We start from the raw sequence: 20,357 nt of genomic DNA, 5'->3' as shown, positions 1-20,357 counted from the left end.
ACACGTCAACACTAGAGGCATTATCTTTCAAAAGTCTGTCCAATTACTAGCATATGCTGATGACATTGACATAATCGGAAGAACTGAGTGTGATGTAAATGTGTGAGTATTGAGGCAGAGGCGGAAAAATGGGTTTAACGGTTAATGGGGGCAAAACATACATGCTGTCGTCAAGAAGGACCTAAAACACCGACGTCTTGGTCACAACGTCACCATCGACAGACGTAACATTGAGGTAGTCAAGGACTTCGTCTACCTAGGCTCCGCTGTAAATGCAGAAAACAACACCAGCGCTGAGATCGAACGCAGAATAATTCTTGCTAACCGCTGTTTCTTTGCGCTAAGAAATCAATTGAGTGGTAAAGTTCTCTCTCGAGGGATCAAAGTGTCGATATATAAGATGTCGGATCCATAGAAAAGTTCTTCGTGTGATCTACGGTCCTGTATGCATCGAAGGGGAGTGGAGGAGAAGATGGAACGACGATCTGTACGGGCTGTACAGCGACGTAGACTTAGCCAGAAGTGTAAAAGTGCAACCACTAAGATGGCTGGGTTACGTAGAGCGAATGGAAACCATGCGCCAAGACCGTGGATCAGGTGGCTCGCACAAGGGGAAGGTGACCTCACCCAACTTCGTGCGCTTAACTGGAGACATCTAGCTAGGGAGCGAGCTAGATGGAGAAGTTTGTTGGGTGATGCCTTAGTTCACACAGGACTGTAGCAACAGTAAGTAAGTAAGACTGTTGACAAAATGTCAGTTTTGCCTATACCTCTAAAAAATAAACACCCTTTTTATGCATGTTTATCCAAACGTCAAGTATGTGTATATTTTTATTGAAGGTTATGTAAAAATTATTCTGTTATAAATGAAACTAACTCATAGGTACGAGTATTAACAATAAATGTTGATTTTGTGCAAACAAAAAATGTTACATTTTCTAAATTTGCACATTTTTAATAGCTAAACAAACATGATTTAAATATGTCTCTTCAAACCACAAATGAAAGTTTATGTACTTAAAAACTTGTATGCAAAATAAAATATACTACATTCATAACATATTTTAATAAACGAGCATACTATACAGTTCCCATAATCTAGAGTGACAGTATCATCAAGGTCTATGCAAAACATTTAATTTAAATTTTCTTACCATCATTGCAGAACTTTCCTTGATTTGCCGGATCTTGGCGAAATGAAAATTTCTGTAAGTCAGCATATGTTTCCGCTAACAATCCGGCAACAAACATCCCTGAACCAGCTGAATCTAATGTTGTCATAGTTTTCGGAGCATGGGGTTGTGAATGACGTGGAGAATTTATTATGATAACCGGAAGTGATACAACGTACACCCATACAGCCTGTAATAAAAATAAAACTTTAAGTTTATGCTTACGAGTTTCAGACATATGCAAAATAAGTAACAGATTGTATTTACATACATTTTACGTATGTAGAAATTTTCCTACATATGTAAATATAAAAGTGAATAGAACAAATGAAATGTATATTCAAATGTCAAGTTGTACTAAAAAGATTAAAATCTTATCCAATAACATATGTTTATGGCTTTAAAGTTTCAAATTCTGATTTACTACCCAATAATTTATATTTTTGTAATGTGAGCAAAAGTTTAAGTTTTTCAATCACAAAAAGCCATATATTTTTTTTTTTTGCTACATTATAAAACTGTGCCAAATTTGGAACTTGTTGCAGTTATTTTCAAACAAAAAACTATAGTTGCTATAATCCATAAATCTCGATAAAGGAGCTTAAATAGTCTGGAATCTCAAAATTGGCACGTTTCGTGTGTTTAAGCTTAATGTTTGTCTGTTGCAATGGGATATGTGGGATATCATTCATCAGTTTTTCAATGTATACAAAAGTAATCGCATTTATACCACTTAAATGATTATTTTAAATTTTATATAACTTTTGGGGATATATTCAAGATTGCTTCAGTATTTTTAGTTTATGGTATATTAACCCATTTATGTTTTATTTTGAATTTCTATAAACGATTTTCCAATAATATGTTTGAATTTTGAAAGTCATCTGTTTGAGCAGCTGTCACTTTTGAAGTTGTCATCTTATGATCTATTAAATGTTCTCCTTGCAATTTTGAAAGGAATGTTTCCAGAACGTGTTATATCTCGACGGGGTGCGATGAAAATTGGTCAACGATTTTTTTTTTATTTAACGCCTTTAAGAGTCTTTTTGCGACTACCTAAAAAATCATACTAATGCTTCACAATCTATTCAAGGCCTTAAACATGAAGTTCGCCAAAAATATGCAAATTGGTAATGGAAAATTTCATGAAAATGTAATGGCGCTGCAACTGATAAATGATGGCCATTACTATTAGTAGAAAATTCCCAAGAAAACGCATCGGTAGAATCCAGATTTTTGTATTTAAAAATTGATACAACTGAAAGTAAATCTGTCAGAATAATAATTAAATAAACACTAATAAAAGGAAGTTTTGTGAAAATAAAAAGTTAAAATACACTTTAGCAAAAAAAATTAACTAAAACTAATAAAATGGACAATTTTCAAGAAGAAATGTTAAGAAAACATCTGTAAATTGATATTCTATAAAAAAAAGTTAATTTAACAAAAGGGGGTTTGTTCGTAGACTAATACATTAAAAACCTGTGTGAAGGAGTTAGTTTTACAGATAATGCATTATGGTCTATTTATTTGCATGTTCGTGTACAAAAATTATAGTTTAAATCAAATTAAAAAAAAAATGCACAATTAGTAAATAGTATATTCTTATATGGTGCTGAACTATTCAGTTCTTCATTGTTTAACACGAATTAAACTATCTCACTTGCACTTTATAAGAAACATCAAAACACCATTTGCATTTCAGAAAGTGCTGTCAAACTTAATCATTTTTAAATCTTCTTGAGTGTTGGAAACACCAAAATGATTTATTTAATGTAAACTGAGATAAACTTTTGGTGGAAACATTGCAAAACTCAATTATCTTTTCTATTCTTACAAAATAAGCCCAGTTAGTCCATTTTCACTAACAAAACTAAATAATATCAACAGCAATAGATTGATTTTTTTCTCCAATGGAAAACATACATGATTCCAAATGCACAACTACTCAACGAACACTGCCATCGAGATACGAATGCAATATCAATCGTACCAATATTTGAAAACTAAATTACATAAGATCCGTTCGAGACTCCTATAAATGTCAAAAACCCATCCGTAGTAAGATTCTACTTTAACTTTTATCGGCAGTATTGATACTACGGATATAGTTCTTTTTATTCGTGTAAGATCGTAGATAGATAGATTTTCCAACAAAACACTGGTATGTTTTTCCATTGCAATAGCATACTTTTTTCAACAAAAAATAAACATCTATTAAATTTCTTTAAAAAAAAACTAGTTTTTTGAATATCAAAATGAAATCAATTTATAAAATCCCTCTTTAAACATTTAACTTATATTGTTGAGTTTATTCGAAACTAGTTTTGCGACAAAATTAGTTTAATTAATATATTTGGCTGCTAGTGTTAAAAATTTTCAGAAATTTAATTTAAATTTCAATAAAAACTTTTTTATTCAAGTACTTCAAATACTATTTTCAACGGTTTGAGATCTGAAACAAATGTTTGAAAAACTTAAAACCAGAAACCGCTTTAAATCTAATTCTGCTGCAAGACTTGTTTAAAAAAAAAACAGTCAATTGAATACATAGGTGTAAATGAATTGAATGGTTTATAAACAAAAATTAATATAAAAAGAGAATTGAACAAATGAATTGACGTACCAACATTAGTAATCAATACTTTTTTAATTCCCTTACAATGAAATGTATTAAAAAACTTTTGTAAGAAAAGTTGTTTTTTGAATTTTTATAAAAACATAACTAAAAGTCAACTGTTGTACAGTTTTTTTTGGTTAAAACAAAAACTTTTGCTGATCTTTTTTTCTAGTAAATACTAATTGGGTATTAAGTCGCTAGCTTTATTGGTACGTGAGATTTTCCACGTCAATCAAATATTTATTTTGAACTTCCCGTAGGAAGTTATTGTAATCAGTCCAATTTGATGAATTGAAAATGTTGATAATTATTGAAGTTGCAGGTTCCTTAGAATCTATACAAAAGATTTTTAGAGAGATGTTTGCGTGTGTACGTACGTTCGGGAAACTTGCAATTTTGCAAGTTTTGAAAAAAAATTTGTCACCTCGAAAATTTTACGAATACAAAATGATTTTATCTCCAAAACTATTTTGTGCAATGAAAAATAACGTTTTCAACATCTGGTAAAATTTTAAGAAAAATCGAATTGACAGTTTTTTTTATAAAAAATAAAAACTTAAAAAAACATTACTGAAAGTTGGTAAAAATTGGATTTTGACTCAAATATATATTCAAAACTTTAAGATTATGGCTTCCAACTAATTTTAACTTATAAGAAATTTTGTTTTCAACATTTGGAAAATTTTTGAGAAAAATCGAATTGACAGTTTTCTTACAAAAAATAAAAACCTAAACAAACAAATTAATAAAAGTTGTTAAAAATGATTTTCAACTCAAATATCTTTTCAAAACTTTGAGATAACGGCTTTAAACCACTTTCATCTTTTAGAAAATATTTTTGTCAATATTTAGTACAATTTTGAAAAAAATCTAATAGACGGTTTTTTTACAAAAAATAAAAACCTAAAAACAAAAAAATACTAAAACTTTTATAAAAATTTACTTACGGCTTTTCAAAAATTTAAAAAATATTGTCTTCAAACTTTTTTGTTTTACAGTAAAAATTTTTTTCGATATTCAGTTGTTTTTTTTTATAAAAATCCAACAGTCCATTTTTTCATAAAAAAAATAAGATCTACAAAAAATAGTACGCAAATTTGGTAAAAATTGATGTTCGGTTCTTGATATCTCTCAAATTAATTTCATTAATCCAATTTGTTAAAATTTAAGAATTGCTACTTAAATTAGTAAAAATTTGTTTTCGACTAAAAATCTATTTAACAAAACTAGATTTTTAAACTAAACTATTTCTTTATATAAAAAATTTTGTTGGTAATTTTTAATTATTTAAGAATAATTCAACTGACAACTTTCTTAACCCAACACGAAAACCTACAAACTTTTAAGCAAGACAAATCGACTGCCAGGATGGGAAGTTATCAGTGTGGGTCGCATCCCAGCCTCTTTTTTAAAAGTGATTTTGGACTGAAATATCTTTTCAGAAATTTAAAATATTGGCTTCAAACTAATTTTATCTTACAGAAAATATGGTCTTCAACAATCAGTAAAAACATATGGTAGATAACCTACAAAAACATCACAAAACCGATAAGAATGGGTTTTCGACTGAAGTATTTGGGAACAAAACAACATATTGACATCAAATTCACACAAAATATTGTTATGAATATTTTGTTAAAGTTTTCAGCGGGGTAGAAAGTTATCAGTGATATAGTAAAAAAAAATATCCATTCAATTTTTTTAAAATCCTTTCTGCATCGTTTGAAGTTTTGATCTGAAAAACAAAATTGATTTGTAGTTGTAATCTCTGTAGCTTTTTGAGAAATGGGTGAGCGAACGTATGGGCATACGAACGTACTGTAAACACAGGGACCTCAAAACATCGAGAATATTACAATTTTCAATTGGATTTGGATTAATCACAATAGCTTTCTATGGGAAGCTAAAAGGATAAATCATAGACCAAGACTACAACCGAACTTAAATCATTTAACAAGAAGCAAGACTTTGGAAGACAAAACAAAAGAGGGCAAGATGACATCAATTACTTTTGCTCTAATTGCTAGAGAATATAAGGAGTTAAAATGTTCATCACACTTTTTAATTAAAAAAAGTAAAAAGCAATATATTTTGTTTACCCTCTCAATGTCTGCTCATAAACATCATAGTGATGAAAAAAATAAGAATTTAAACTTTATGTAAAACATTAGAAAGTTGTAACCTCAAACGAAATACTACGCAAAAAATAGTTATCAGTTATTTATTTTACAGTTTTCAAGACAGAATTGAAAGTTGTTACTATTGACAAAATGTATAACACCCTTCTCTGATGGTTTACATGTGTATATGAATGAAGTAACGAATAAGGTTTTTGTCTTTTTTAATTGGTAAATAATTTAAGCGGCTTATCTTCTTGCCAAAATCGATAAACCAAATGACAAAAAATGTGCTTTTTTTACAATGCATCAAACCTCTTAAAAGGATATAAAGCTTGTAAACATATAATACATCAATTTTACTCTTCGACTCCTCAAAATTTATTCTTCCTTTTAATAGCTCCCTTGAGTATACATTTAGCCATAAAGAAGAAATCTTCAATTTTCAAGGGTTCTACTCAATCTTTGTACAGTAAAAAGCTTTATAACAGGAAAAAAATATCAAAAATGATCAATGACCAAAGGGAAAATGGTATACCACCTAGATGATATACATTATATATTATATGTACCATTTTATTGTATTAAATTGCACAAAGAGAAAAAAATGTTTATGTAAAAGCACTATACAAAGAGGCGGAAATGTCCTTTCCATTATAATGTAAAACTTCCATAGGTTTTGTTTGCACTTCCGAATCTACTCCGAGCTATATATGCACATAGCTATGTGCATAGCCAAAACGTGCTGAAACCGTACGTGTTTTTTAAAATGTCACTTAATTGATTTTATTGGTAAATAATAAAATGCTTGAATGAATATATTTTCCCGTGGAAACTATCTCACAACATAACAATTTCCTATAGTATTTCTCTAAACCAACCCGTTTCTATATGAAAGTTTTCCTTCTCGTAAAATAATTTTAATATTATTTTTGTAAAGTTAATAAGTATATGTATTTTGTGTATAGACATTTAACTAGCACTCATAATGTAAAGTCAACTTTTTAATGGGATATTAAATTTACAGTCATAAATATATATTCAGAAAATAAATACGCTATACACGCATCGCATCTATACAAATGAGTAAAGTAATTAAAATTATTTGACGTCTCTTTATTTTAAATCCTGATTAAATATATATTTGTATATACAAAATGTATTATTTATTCAAAATTAAACAACCATGAGCACTTTAAAAATTGACATTATTCATGATAATTCACAGAGATACTCGGAAATGTGAAGAATTGTTTCATTATATTATGTTGCAGGTCTGTTTGGGTACGAATAATGTTTTATAACCTTTCCCTTTTGTGTCAACCTTAAGAGGTACACTTACACTACTCGTCACGTGCTTATACCTTGTATACTGCGAAGCGTTCATACGTCAACGGTAATACAGCGAAAAATATGGGTTAATAGTCAAGTAAAATAGGATTTTTTAAATAGATCCAATGGGACTGCCAAAATTGTCAACGTTTTTGTGATTTGTAATTCTATACAAAACCGTTTCAGAAACATAATATCCAGAAAGTAAGCAGCTCTCAGCCATAGTTTGAGATTAGACTATTGCACAACGCAAAGTAAAGCCAAAGGCGCCAAGAAATAAACTTAAAAAAATTGGCATTAATAAATAAAAATAAAATAGGTGGCTCAACAATACTTTGAGAACTAGGGCCTGGTGACTAACAACTCTCAACCATTCCTGTGCGCGAGTGATGTTGCCAGAAATGGTCTTATTTCAATTTTTAATGGGAAATAGGGCAAATATTCAGCATTTATTCTTATTACACTTTAACAAGATGTAATACAGCCAAATTAGTTTCATTTCAATTTCAACAACTTTGCAAACATTCAATATTGTAAATACCCCAAATCCTATATCTCAGCCAAGGAGGGAGTTGCAGGGGGCAGCATGATCCCTCTTACGTACATACCCCACTATTTATTTACACACCGTAAAAATAAGTGAAAAAAGAGGCTGGGATGCGACCCACACTGATAACTTCCCATCCCGTCTGTCGATTTGTCTTGCTTAAAAGTTTGTCTATATGTATTTTTACCAAATTTGCGTACTATTTTTTGTAGATTTTATTTTTTATGAAAAAACGGACTGTTGGATTTTTATATAAAAATTCTGAATATCGAAAACAATATTTTCTGTGAAATAAAATAAGTTTCAAGCCAATATTTTTAAGCTTTGAAAAGCTATTTGAGTCGAAAGTAAATGTTTACGAAGTTTTAGTATTGTTTTTTTTTAGGTTTTTATTTTTTGTAAAAAAACTGTCAATTCGATTTTTCTCAACATTTTTCAGAATGTTAAAAACAATATTTCTTATAAGATAAAATAAGCTTGAAGCCTAAATTTCAAGTTTTTGAAAAGATATTTGAATCGATATTCAATTTTACGAACTTTGAGTAATGTTCTTTTTTAGATTTTTATTTTTTATAAAAAAAACTGTCAATTAGATTTTTCTCAAAATTTTATCAGATGTCAAAAACATTATTCTTCGTTGCACAAAATTGTTTTAGAGATGAAATCATATTTCAGTCGTAAAATTTTGGAGGTGACAAATTTTTTTTTTCAGTTATATTGATTTAAAAAAAAAAACCGTTATATTGTTTTTTTTTTTTTCAAAAAATATACCTGTTTGGTATCATATTACAATATATAATATAAAATTTAATTCAAGTCTCTAGCGTTTTTGGTTCGTAAGATATTTAGGGTTAACCAAAATTTTCATCTTTTTTTCAAACTGCTATGGTAAAAAAACCACCCACGCAATTTTCTTGAGAGCCCTTTCTGCATCTTTCTGCCTTATTATCTGTATAACAAAATTTATTTGAAGTCGATATCTCTTCTGGTTCTTGAGCTATGGACAACGAAAAAAACGTCGCGAACGTACGGACGTAGGGACTTACGGACGTACGGACGTACAAACGTACGTACACACGCACGCACAGACATCTTTCTAAAAATCTTTTATTTCGACTCTAGGGACCTTGAAACGTCGAGAAATGTCAAAATTTTCAATTTGACAAATCGGACCCATTACAATAACTTCCTATGGGAAGTTAAGTTCAAAAATTGCCCTACAAAAGTGAAGTAATGCCAATTTTCAGCAGTTTTTCATATTGCACTTTGACAAAGTGAAGTAAGGCAAAACTATTTTGAGAAATAAGTCCCCCCTGTTTGGGCACACTACAGAATTTGAGGTAGGTGCAAGGTTGAGTGTTTGTAAAGTTTCTTTGCATTTATGGCAAATAATACTGTTGAAAGTGAAATAAAACAAATTTGACTTTATTTTACTCTGTTCATTATCAATTTATTTATTTGTTCGTCTTTTAAGTTACAATACTTCATGAAGACTACATTTAAATCAAACATTATATTTACAAATAGACAGTGGTAAAAACATAGTGTTTCAACAAATTCAATACAATTTTCTGTTCTATACATCTAATCTATTTTTATTAAAATCAAATTCGCTGAAAGCAATACAAGAAGCAGTTATTAGAATATGTTTCGTATAATTTGTTCTATGAAAAGGAACATGCAGAAAATTACTATTTCTAGGACGCAAATTTCGAGATGGAGCATACATATTAAACTGAGACAACAAAATGAACAACTTATATTAGAGTTGAGCACATAGTAAGCAAAGAGTACTGAATATAAGTCTTCTAGATTTTAAAGGTTTTAAGTCAATTAAAGCACATCTGGTCTCATAAGCTGGCATATTTGAATAATTATAAAGCTTTCGTAAAGCAAATTTTGTGAATCTCTTCTGAACCTTTTCAATCCTTAAAATACTTGATTGTGTAAAGGGATTCCATATTATACAACAATATTCAAGTAAAGGTCTTACAAGGGATGCAAAAAGAATTTTTTAAAGTATAAGGAACTTCGAATGACTTAGAAGTTCTTGAAATAACATTATCAATTTGGAGAGAAAAATTCATATTCGAGTCAATAATCACCCCAAGATCATTAAAAATTGATTCTCTTCTCATTAAAAATTGATTCTCAATTTTGTAATCAAAATATATCGGATCCTTTATTTTAGAAAACGTAACAATACTACACTCTTTTACATTAAAATTGAAACCATTTATGAAACACCACTTAGCAATATTATCAATATCCAATTCAATTTTACTAACATCTGATAAAGAACTTACAGAACTAAAAATCTTGAGATCATCATCATATAAAAGACATCTAGAACTTTTAATACAATTCGGTAAATCATTTATAAATAAAATGAAAAGGAGTGGACCAAGATGACTACCTTGTGGTACAACGGAAAAAATTTGTATTTCATTGAAAAGCACATCACCAATTTTAACATATTGTCTTCGTCCAACCAATTAGCTTCTGATCCATTTTATTAGATTCGAGTGGAAGCCAAGCAATTCAGTTTTTTCAAGAGAACATTATGTTGTACCCGATCAAACGACTTGGAAAAATCGGCGTAGATTACATCAACTTGAGTATTACGATTTTCTAAACAACCAAGACAGTCATTTGTAAAAATTGCTAAATTTGTTGCCATGTTGATACAGGGAAATATGGTTTTGTAAAGTTTAATTTTAACAATTGCTTTAAATAATTTGGGGATTAACTGAAGCTTAGCAATAGGTCTATAATTTTCCACAGATGCTTTAGACCCAAATTTATTCAAAGGAGTTATCAGAGAGTGTTTCCATGTATCTAAAAATACTCCTTGTTTCAAGGACAAATTAAAAATAAAGCAAAGTGGAGTTTTAGGTTATATTTACAAATTTTCAAAACCAAAAGTGGAATATTGTCCGGTGTAGCAGAGAATCTGTTATCAAGAGACAATAAAGCATTTAATACATCAACTGCCGATAAAGAAAGGTCACCAACATTAATGTTAGAACTGAAACTAAGTGTTTCATTATAATTTAAACCCAAATCAGAAAAAATCGATTGGAAAAATAAAGCAAAGTTAATACAAATATCTTTTAAATTTTTTTGAAAAAATACCATTGTAAAAAATACTGGAAGGAATGCCAATTGATTTTCTTTTAGTATTTAGAAATGACCAAAAACACTTCGAATTTGTGTTCAAGTGTAATAAGACCAACTGATTGATTGATTGATTTTTTACATTTTACTAAAGTGAAAAGAGGCAAATTCTTGAAATTGGCCTTATTTCACTGATAGGCTTTATTTCATTTCATTATTGGTTTAATTTCTCAAAAATAATTTTCAATATGATCAAATGCTGGAAATTTGCATTATTTTACTGTGGTAAAGTGCAATAAGGCCCATTTTTGGATGTTGGTCTCATATAAATTGATAATATTTCACGGCGCAGGAGTAAAAGAGTTATATGTGAAATATTTGTTTGTTTGAGCAGCGTATTGGAGGCTTAAGCAGGATGAAATGTTGCAAATGCTATCACCCGACACACAAAATTTTTGATGAAGGCAAATGATTCTTTAAAGATATCTTTGTTGATGTGTATTTTCTGATAACTTCAATAACGTAGAATTTTCATTTACTGCTATATTGTTTTTTAAATATAGCAATGTTCGATAGTAACCTTTTTCCGCTTAGAAAGAACTGCATTACCATCCTTTTTACCGCGAATATATTACATGTAACTAAAATTAATAAAACGATAATACTGGTCGACAAGGTTTTGTTTCTAGCATCCATCAAATTAAAGTTTTCTGATGGGTTTTGATTGCCTTCATTCAAACCCGTTTCAAAAATCATTCTATTACATATATAAAATACTTTTTTTTTATAATCAGCGACACTGTGTGAGCATTAGGCAAAGAGAGAAGGGTTGGATAGGAGGTGTCGGTGTACATTGATTCTAAATTTTTGAACATTGCAATGACAGGGAAAGATAGAACGTTGCAAGATGCTCCAATACGGCCGAAGTTGGGCTCAAGGGTAAACTGATGGGCATTCATAGAAGCGCGGGTATTACGTTTCAATATTGTTTAGGGGAGGAATGCAACTGGCTACTTCACTAGAGCATAGTCCGTTAAAAAAACGGTAAAAAATGGTGAGGCAAGAAACCTTGCGTCGATGACGTGACGTAAAAGAGTTGATGGTGCTAAATTACACCAATTTCAAAAGCTCTTTTTTGAATACTGTTAAAAAGGTTTACATAAGTTACTGGAGCACCAGCGCCAGAGATGAGAGTTATATTCAATTTCGGACGTATTTATGTTTTGTAGATTGTAGCCAGATCAGACGAAGAGACAAATTTCTTGCAACGTCTCAAAAAATCTTGCGGCATTTTTCGCGTATGTGATCGCTCCACAAAAGGTGGTAAGAGTGCTTTCGTCAGCGAAAGAATGAATTGAATGAAAACGAAGAAGAGATTCGTCGATACCGAAAGCACGAATTTTTGATAAGAGAGCAAGATGCCAGACTTTACGAAATGCCTTTATAATATTAAGTGCAATAATCTTACTTTCTCAAAAACAATGTAAAGATCTGCTCCACTGTTCGGTGAGATGAACCATGAGATCACTAGTGGACCTATTGCTAATAAATAAATAAATAGGGTGGCGCAACAGTCCATTGAGAACTAGGGCCTAGTGACTTACAACTCTCAACCATTCCTGTGTGCGAGTCGAATCCGAACGGCTAATTTGAGACAGCACTTTTTTATGACAAGATTTACTCTTGGAGAATTTGTCAATTCCTCGCAAGAGGCAGTACCCGTGAAAAGACTTCAGATGGCATAGGCAGGGATCGAACCCAAGACCTCTGACATGACAGTCCAACGCACTAACCATCATGCCACGGGTACTACGGACCTATTGCTACGAGAGCCGTGTTGGCGGTGATTAAGAAGCTTCCGTTCCTCGATATTCTTTAAGCTGATAATTAATCAGCGTTTCCATGACCTAAGAAAGAAGTGACGTTAGTGCTATCGGTCGGTAATTTGTGGGAGAAGAAGATTCGCCTTTTTTTGGATTGGCTGAACAAATGCAGTTTTCCAACTACTCGGGACGAGCCAGAAGAATAGGATAGATGGAAAAGCTTACGCAGTGGTTTTGTTAGCGTAAAAGAACACCTCTTCAGAATAACAGCGGGGATATCATCTGGTCCAGCGGATTTATGAATGTTGAGATCTTTAAGAACTTTCACCACAGTTTAAGTACGAAAAAAGATTGGTCCCATAGAATCATTTACGCGTTCAAGAACTGGATTTCTTTGACACGAAAAATTAGCAGATATGATACGGTGGTCCGATGTGCCTAGAGGCGTCAATAAACTGATTGTATACTTATCAGGATCAGAAGTGAGAAACAAGTCAAGTGTATTTTCACCTCGGCCGTTAAAGTCTGATTACGAGCAGGCTCATTATCAAGCTGAGTTAGGTGGTTAACCTCAGCAAAAATCTCTCGGGCGTTATCCGGCCCGAATGGCATAGCTACGAAGAATTGTGTACATTTAAATCGCCCGTAACAACGATTTCAGTGCGAGGATAGGACGAAACAATTCTTTGTATGGAGTCAGGCAGAGCATCAAATTCCTGAGAAGTTGAAACTCTGTCCAGGTTTAGTCTCCGATAAAGAAAACAATAGTGAATGATATGCTTATTCAAGGAAAGTTTTAACTTTTTGATTTCAATAAAATTCGTGGTGGTTTTCCTAATGAATAATTCCTATCTTCAATATTTATTTTAAATATTTGTAGTATTTTATTAAATATTCGAAAAAAAATCGTAATTTTTTTAGGATTTACCTGTCCTACATTTATCTTAAGAAAACTCTGAATCATTGATGCTAAAAATTAAAAAGGCAAATGGCAAAACGCGAAGTTTTTGTTAAGCTTGGAAAATTCGTTTTTGAAGAGTTAATTGGTAATATTAACAAACGTACGTATGTATTAAGCTTTTTATTTCGGGACAGAACGAACATCATTTCGGAAATTATAGATTACAAAGTAGTAGTTCAAAGTATTGTAATGTGTATACACTCTTTATCTCTTTTACTCTAATATAGTGTAGTAGAATAATTACGTAACAACCGTTTATTTGTAGGAGTAAACACTTGTGTAGAACATTTAGAATAAGTGACATCTAGTGATTAAGAGGAGAACTCACTGCGTTAAGCATCTAGAAACATCTAGTGATTAAGAGGAGAACTCGCAGAACTTACAGTATTAAAAACTTGAATTTTGTTTATTTTTATTAACTTTTTAGAAAGATTTGATAAAATTGTATTTTAATTAGACAACCCCTCTTTTATAATTGAGATAAGAAGCTTAAAGCAATAAAACTAAAGTTATGATCTCTATTAAAAAAAAAAGATTTCCTTAAAAAAAAAGCTTAAAATTTGTAAATAATCTTTGATCAAATTTTTTTTTTTAATTTTGAGTTAAATTCTTTTAAATTTCTCAAAAAACTGTGTTCTTAAAAAACATACGTGCATTCGTTTATGTGCAACAGGACCGCAGTGTAAACGACGAGGCTTAAAAACATGTCTTGATATACAAAAGAATAAATCTAAAAGTTCTTGGAAAAGAGTCATGAGCACACACTCCAAGATTCGTCACAGATTTATAAATTCCCTCTACTTCCTCAAGTCCTCAAAGGACAAGACCTAATTGCATAAAGAAGAAGAGTTAATTACTATAAGCCATATAAACTTTCACGTGCGGTATGCTCTCCTATACCCGTAAGTATGCATACCAACATTATAGCTTGAAAAGAGAACTGACGTTCAATTCACATCTTTAAGCTAAATTTTGCATTAATCTTCGGCAGTTTTCCTTAGTTCTATTGTTTTCAAACTTGCCTCAAAAAAATTAAACCAAAAACATGCAATTTTCGTGATTACCCGCAGCAATATCTAACATGCAACGCTTTTGGTTTTTGCAGTTTTACGTTCATATACCTACGATCAGGATATACATAGGTACGCGTGTACTTAAAACATTTACGAGTTTCTTGAGGATTTGCATGAGGACGTCAAAGTAGAAAAAGGTACATAGAGTCAAAAGAGTCGTAAGAGCGTGCACCAGAAACTGAAAGTTATTCCTACGTACAAAGAGCCGTAATTATATACCTCGTTCGATAGGCGCCCGCCATAAGTAAAACTTATTCTTTGGGGTGTTATATGTATACGTAATTAAATTTCAAATTAATGCAGATTGAACCTCAGCAGGAGAGATACGGATATCAATAATTCGATATCTGTTGTTTGTGTATAACAAAAAAAAAATGAAACAGGAGCAACTATCCCCCATAACCATCACCATCACCATCATCGCCTTTTGCCATCGATTGACTTTTGATTGCCACTCTTGCGATATCGGATAGGAAATTATAAAGCCTTTTAGGTGCACCCTAGGGGTTGCATATCGTCTTCATTGATTTGTTTTGCGTTCTATTTTCGTCACAAGTTACTCATCATTGAGTGTATACAATAATTTTCCTTTCGTTGTGACAAAATATAGAATCAAGGTTTTTCTAAACCAATTGCTTTTTACATATGCAGCAGAATATAGCTTCCGTATGCACACATATGGCATTTTTCTATTTCTTTGGGTTGCTTTGTGATGAATGTTTTCTACAGTGAATCAAAAACATAGGTACAAAAAAAAAATACAATCGTTGGACGATTTGTATTTCTGGTAAAGTTTAATAAAACAAAAACCATTTTCCAAGGATCTATTCAGGGTTATTGTTTTTTTTTTTAAGGCTGTAGAAGTGTAGACCAATAAAACTTAAAAAATGTATATGTACGATAGTGACATTTCGGTAGTGTTTATATATAATTCTTAAAATGCTCACGTCAAGAGTGGTGGGGTAGACATTAGCCTTGTACATTTTCCGGAAATGGACTCCGTCAGTTTGAAAAGATCAATGGTGTTTTTCATGTATGTGGCTCCATCCAGCGAAGAATTGTATTATTCCTTCAAATTGTTGTTGCCAAATATATAAAGTACACCTTGAACCTCATGTATCGTAATGGTTATAAAACTTAATGATTTATGTTCAAGGTGTATGCAATAATCTTTTAAGCGACGCATGACACATACATATATATTCTATGCATGTATTATTTTTGATACCATGTCTATTCTCCGTTCTACTAAGATTTGTTGTATGTAGAATAATTTTAACATTTTGGAATAAAATCCTAAATTTTCAAAAGTTAAACAGAATTTTTCTTTTCTCTTAGTAAACTTAAAGCCTCAAAAACCCAGTCAAAGTTATGTTTTTGTTAAAAAAAAACCTAAAACAGTTTTATTATTTATGAAACTATTTTTGCGAAACGCTTAAAAAAAGAATACGTTGTTCTTCATGATAAAATTCAATGTCGGAGCATTTTGAACTTAACTTAGAAAGTTATTGTAATGGGTTCGATCTGTCAAATTGAAAATTTTGACGTTTCTCGATGTTTCAAGGTCCTTAGAGTAGAAATAAAAGATTTTTAGAAAGATGCCTGTGCGTGCGTGTGTCCTTCCGTACGTCCGGTCCGTACGTTCGTAACGTTTTTTTCGTCGTCCATAGCTCAAGAACCAGAAGACATATCGACTTAAAATAAATTGTGTTATACAAATAATAAAGCAGAAAGATGCAGAATGGGCTCTCAAGAAAATTGTGTGGGTGGTTATTTTATCATAGCAGTTTAAAAAAAAGGTGAAAATGTTGGCTAAGCCTAAATATTTCACGAACCAATGACGCTAGAGACCTGAATTTAATTGTATGTTATATATTGTAACGTGATACTAAACCAGTATATTTTTGAAAAAAAAATTCAACTAACGGTTTTTTTATAAATCAAAACAAAACTGAAAAAAAATGTATCACCTCAAAAGTTTTACAAATACAAAATGATTTTATCTACAAGACAATTTTGTGCAACGAAAAATAACTTTTTTAATATCTGGTTAGCTTTAAATTACTTTTATCATTTAAAAAATATTTTTATCAAATGCAATACAATTTTGAGCAAAATCGAATTTACATTTTTTTTTATAAAAAATAAAAACTTAAAAGAAAATTTATCAAAAGTTGGTAAAAATTTACTTTCGACTTAAATTTCAAACATTAAAAATATTTTCTTCAAACCTTTTTATTTCACAGAAAATATTGTTTTCAATATTTAGTAGTTTTTTTAATAAAATTTCAACATTCCGTTTTTTCATACAAAAATAAAATGTACAAAAAAGTACCTACGCAAATTGGATAAAAATTGATGTTCGGTTCTTAATATCTCTCAAATTAATTTCAACATTCCGTTTTTTCATACAAAAATAAAATGTACAAAAAAGTACCTACGCAAATTGGATAAAAATTGATGTTCGGTTCTTAATATCTCTCAAATTAATTCCATTCATCCAATTGGTAAAAATTTGTTTTCGATTAAGAATCTATTTGACAAAACTCGATTTTCAAACTAAACTATTTCTTTATATGAAAAATATTGTTGGTAATTTTCATTTTTTCAAGAATCATTCAACTAACAACTTTTTTAACCCAACCCTACACATTTTAAGCAAGACAAATTGACAGACGGGATGGGGTCGCATTCTAGCATCTTTTTTTTATAGAGCAGCGCCAAAACAAAAATTAAGTAAAGTAAAATTGTGGCAATACAAAATATAAACTTATTTATTCTTTTTGGTAGACACATTGTAGGACACACTTTCTGTTTGACTACCCGATCTTTGTACAAAGTAACAAATTGACAGTGTTTTTATTTTAGAGATAATTGAATTAAATGTTTTATATATAATATATGTTTATAATATATTCTACTACTAAGTGAAATACTGCAAATGTGGAGCCCTACGTGGATTCTTTTTTCTCTATACCCTACTTTGCAGACTGATAAATGAGTTTTTTCTGTTTTTTTAATAAATATGATTTAAAATATAACCAGCATAAGTGTTCATATATGCGTTTGGCCCCGGTGTAATGGTTGAGCTCATCAGAAGATGACCATTACACCTTGGCTTGTACAATTTATCTCCTTTGAAGGATTATAGCGGATTATATGAAATCTCGATTTATTCGGAATAATATGCATCAAGACAAGGTGTAATGGTCATCTTCTGATGAGCCCAACAATTACACCGGGGCCAAACGCATATATGAACACTTATGCTGATTATATTTTAAATCATATTTATTGAAATTAAACGGTGTTCAGGAAAAACATTTCGACTGTTAGCAGTCAAATATTTCTTTTTCGATAAATGAGTAAATATGAAAAAAAGGATGGGGTGCAACTCACTCTGGATAACTTCCCTTTCTCGCTGTTTCTAAAAGTTTAACAAAATATTAAAAACAGTAATTTGTGTAAAATAAACAAATTTGAAGTCAATACCTTTCTCTATTTTCATACTAGTTTAGTCGAAACAAATTTTTTATCAGTTTTTGGTTGTTTTTGAAGGTTTTCGTGTTTTGTAAAAAAAATTGTCGATTGTATTTTCCTAATTTGTTGCATATTATTATTGTAATTATTCAAAAGTTGGGTAACTCGATGTCATCAACCAATACATACAAAGTCTTATTATATTTTATTGAGATTACAATTTATTTTGGAACAATAGAAAGACCTTTATTTAATCATCCAATTTCAGCTCTTCATTTTGAATACAAGTTATTAAAAAACACAATTAGTTCTTAAAACGTCAGTCCTTTGGCATGTCACATCCCCGAAAACCAACATTATCATTGATTTGAGAAAACTTATCAATTTAATACAATTTGTGATGCATATAGTTTAATATCTACTACTACTTTCATAATGCCTTGTTCTCCACTTAAAAAAAAAAATAAGAAATTTTATGTTCAGTTTCATTCGTCAGTCGGTTGTGTGTTATTTAAATTTGAAATTCCTGCAAAATATAGCTGACTCAACGTCAAATCCCACTTTAAATTTTAATGTTGGTTATAAAGTTAGTTGCGGGTCAAAGAATTTGACGGCCACCATAACTGTACCAGAGATTGGGTTATGTTTGTTCTTTATACACGTTATCTTTTTGCTAACCTAAAGATTATTTTTATTTAATTTGATTTGTTAAAATGTAGTTTGTTGATATTAGAAATTACAAACAAAAAACATTAGTCCTGATTATAATCTCAAATTTCGTCAGTCTTTTCGTCAGTTCTATGGCGTCAGTCCTGTGTTAGGTATATTGTTATTATTCTTCATTTCATGATCATTAGTAGTTTTAAGATGAATATTGATAGATTTTGTTTATATTGTTTGTGAATTACTTAGAAATATTTAGTATAACTATGTGAAAATAGTAAAACATAAGTGAATAACGTTGCCTTAAATGTTAAAAGTCTGTTTTGAAAACTGATAAAGTATTCTCTCCCAGTATTGCATATAATTATTTTTAATTGTTACTAAGTTATTTTAAGTGATTATTATTAAGTCCTAAGGGATTTTAACTAATTTGTATTAAATTTCATTTTAATACTTTCAAAACTGTGTATAACATGTATCAGTACTATGTTACATCGTCAGTCAAATTCTGAAAATTTTAAATATTATTAATTTTAAATATTATTGATTTTTCTAAGACCATTACCTAACGTTAACAAAAAAATGTTGCATAGAATAAAATAATTCTAAAGTCAATGCTTTATCTATTCTCGAGATATTCAAACTGCACATTCTTGTCGAAATTTATTTTTTACTAACCTTCAGTAGGTTTTTTTTATTCATCAATAAATAAATTGTTGAATGACTTGTTTTAAATGTATTCCAATTTAATATCACATCGCATCATGTAATATACAATATGCACAAATGGAAACGCTGGCGTTATTTGTTCGAGAGATATTTGAAGTTAATATCTCTGATCGTTCCCGAACGTAGGGACTTACGAACGTTGTTTGTACATGTACACACAGACATTTTTTTTAAAAACCCTGTATTTGGGTTCTAAGGACCTTACAAAATGTTAAAATTTTCAATTCGGGAAATCAGTAATCGGCAAAAGTTAAAAAATCAACAGCATTTGTTTTTGACAAATCAAAAAAATGAAAAAAATCGTCACTTCGAATATTTTAAGAACAAACAATTACAGTGTAAGTTGCTATTCTCCTCCGAAACGACTTAACCAATTTCAATGAAATTTTGCATATACATTCTGTAGATCTGAGAATAGGTTGTTATCTATTTTTTTATATTCCTTAGTGCTATTGTTTAATTGCATCAACATCGTACACGGTGCAACAATCTTACGATAGCATTAAGTAACGCTATGTACAATGAAGCATTGATTGCTATTGAGGATCTTTGCATTATCATTGCCATCTTACCACTCAGTCATTTCGGTATGCATTCACAAAATCTAAATGCATCTGATTTAATAGACGCTGAATTGAATCGTGAACAACAAGACAATACTGTAGAAATGACAGCGATTGTTGCTCGCAATGTCCCACTTATGAATGAAGAACAAAGAACCAT

General features: G+C 30.5%; 1 protein-coding gene across 2 annotated transcripts in view; it reads right to left on the bottom strand.

The window, feature by feature from the left end:
* Nucleotides 1-20,357, bottom strand: part of LOC129946719 (uncharacterized) — a 46,916-nt gene that overhangs the window by 12,185 nt on the left and 14,374 nt on the right. For both annotated transcript variants that reach the window (XM_056057002.1, XM_056057003.1), the window contains exon 4: nt 1,155-1,362. In XM_056057002.1, coding sequence (XP_055912977.1) covers nt 1,155-1,362 — 208 coding nt within the window. The remainder of the gene's footprint in view (nt 1-1,154; nt 1,363-20,357) is intronic.

This window comes from Eupeodes corollae, chromosome 2 (assembly GCF_945859685.1).
Source record: "Eupeodes corollae chromosome 2, idEupCoro1.1, whole genome shotgun sequence".
NCBI lineage: Eukaryota > Metazoa > Arthropoda > Insecta > Diptera > Syrphidae > Eupeodes > Eupeodes corollae.
Note: the sequence above shows the minus strand (reverse complement) of the source record. Positions and strands in the feature narration are given on the sequence as shown.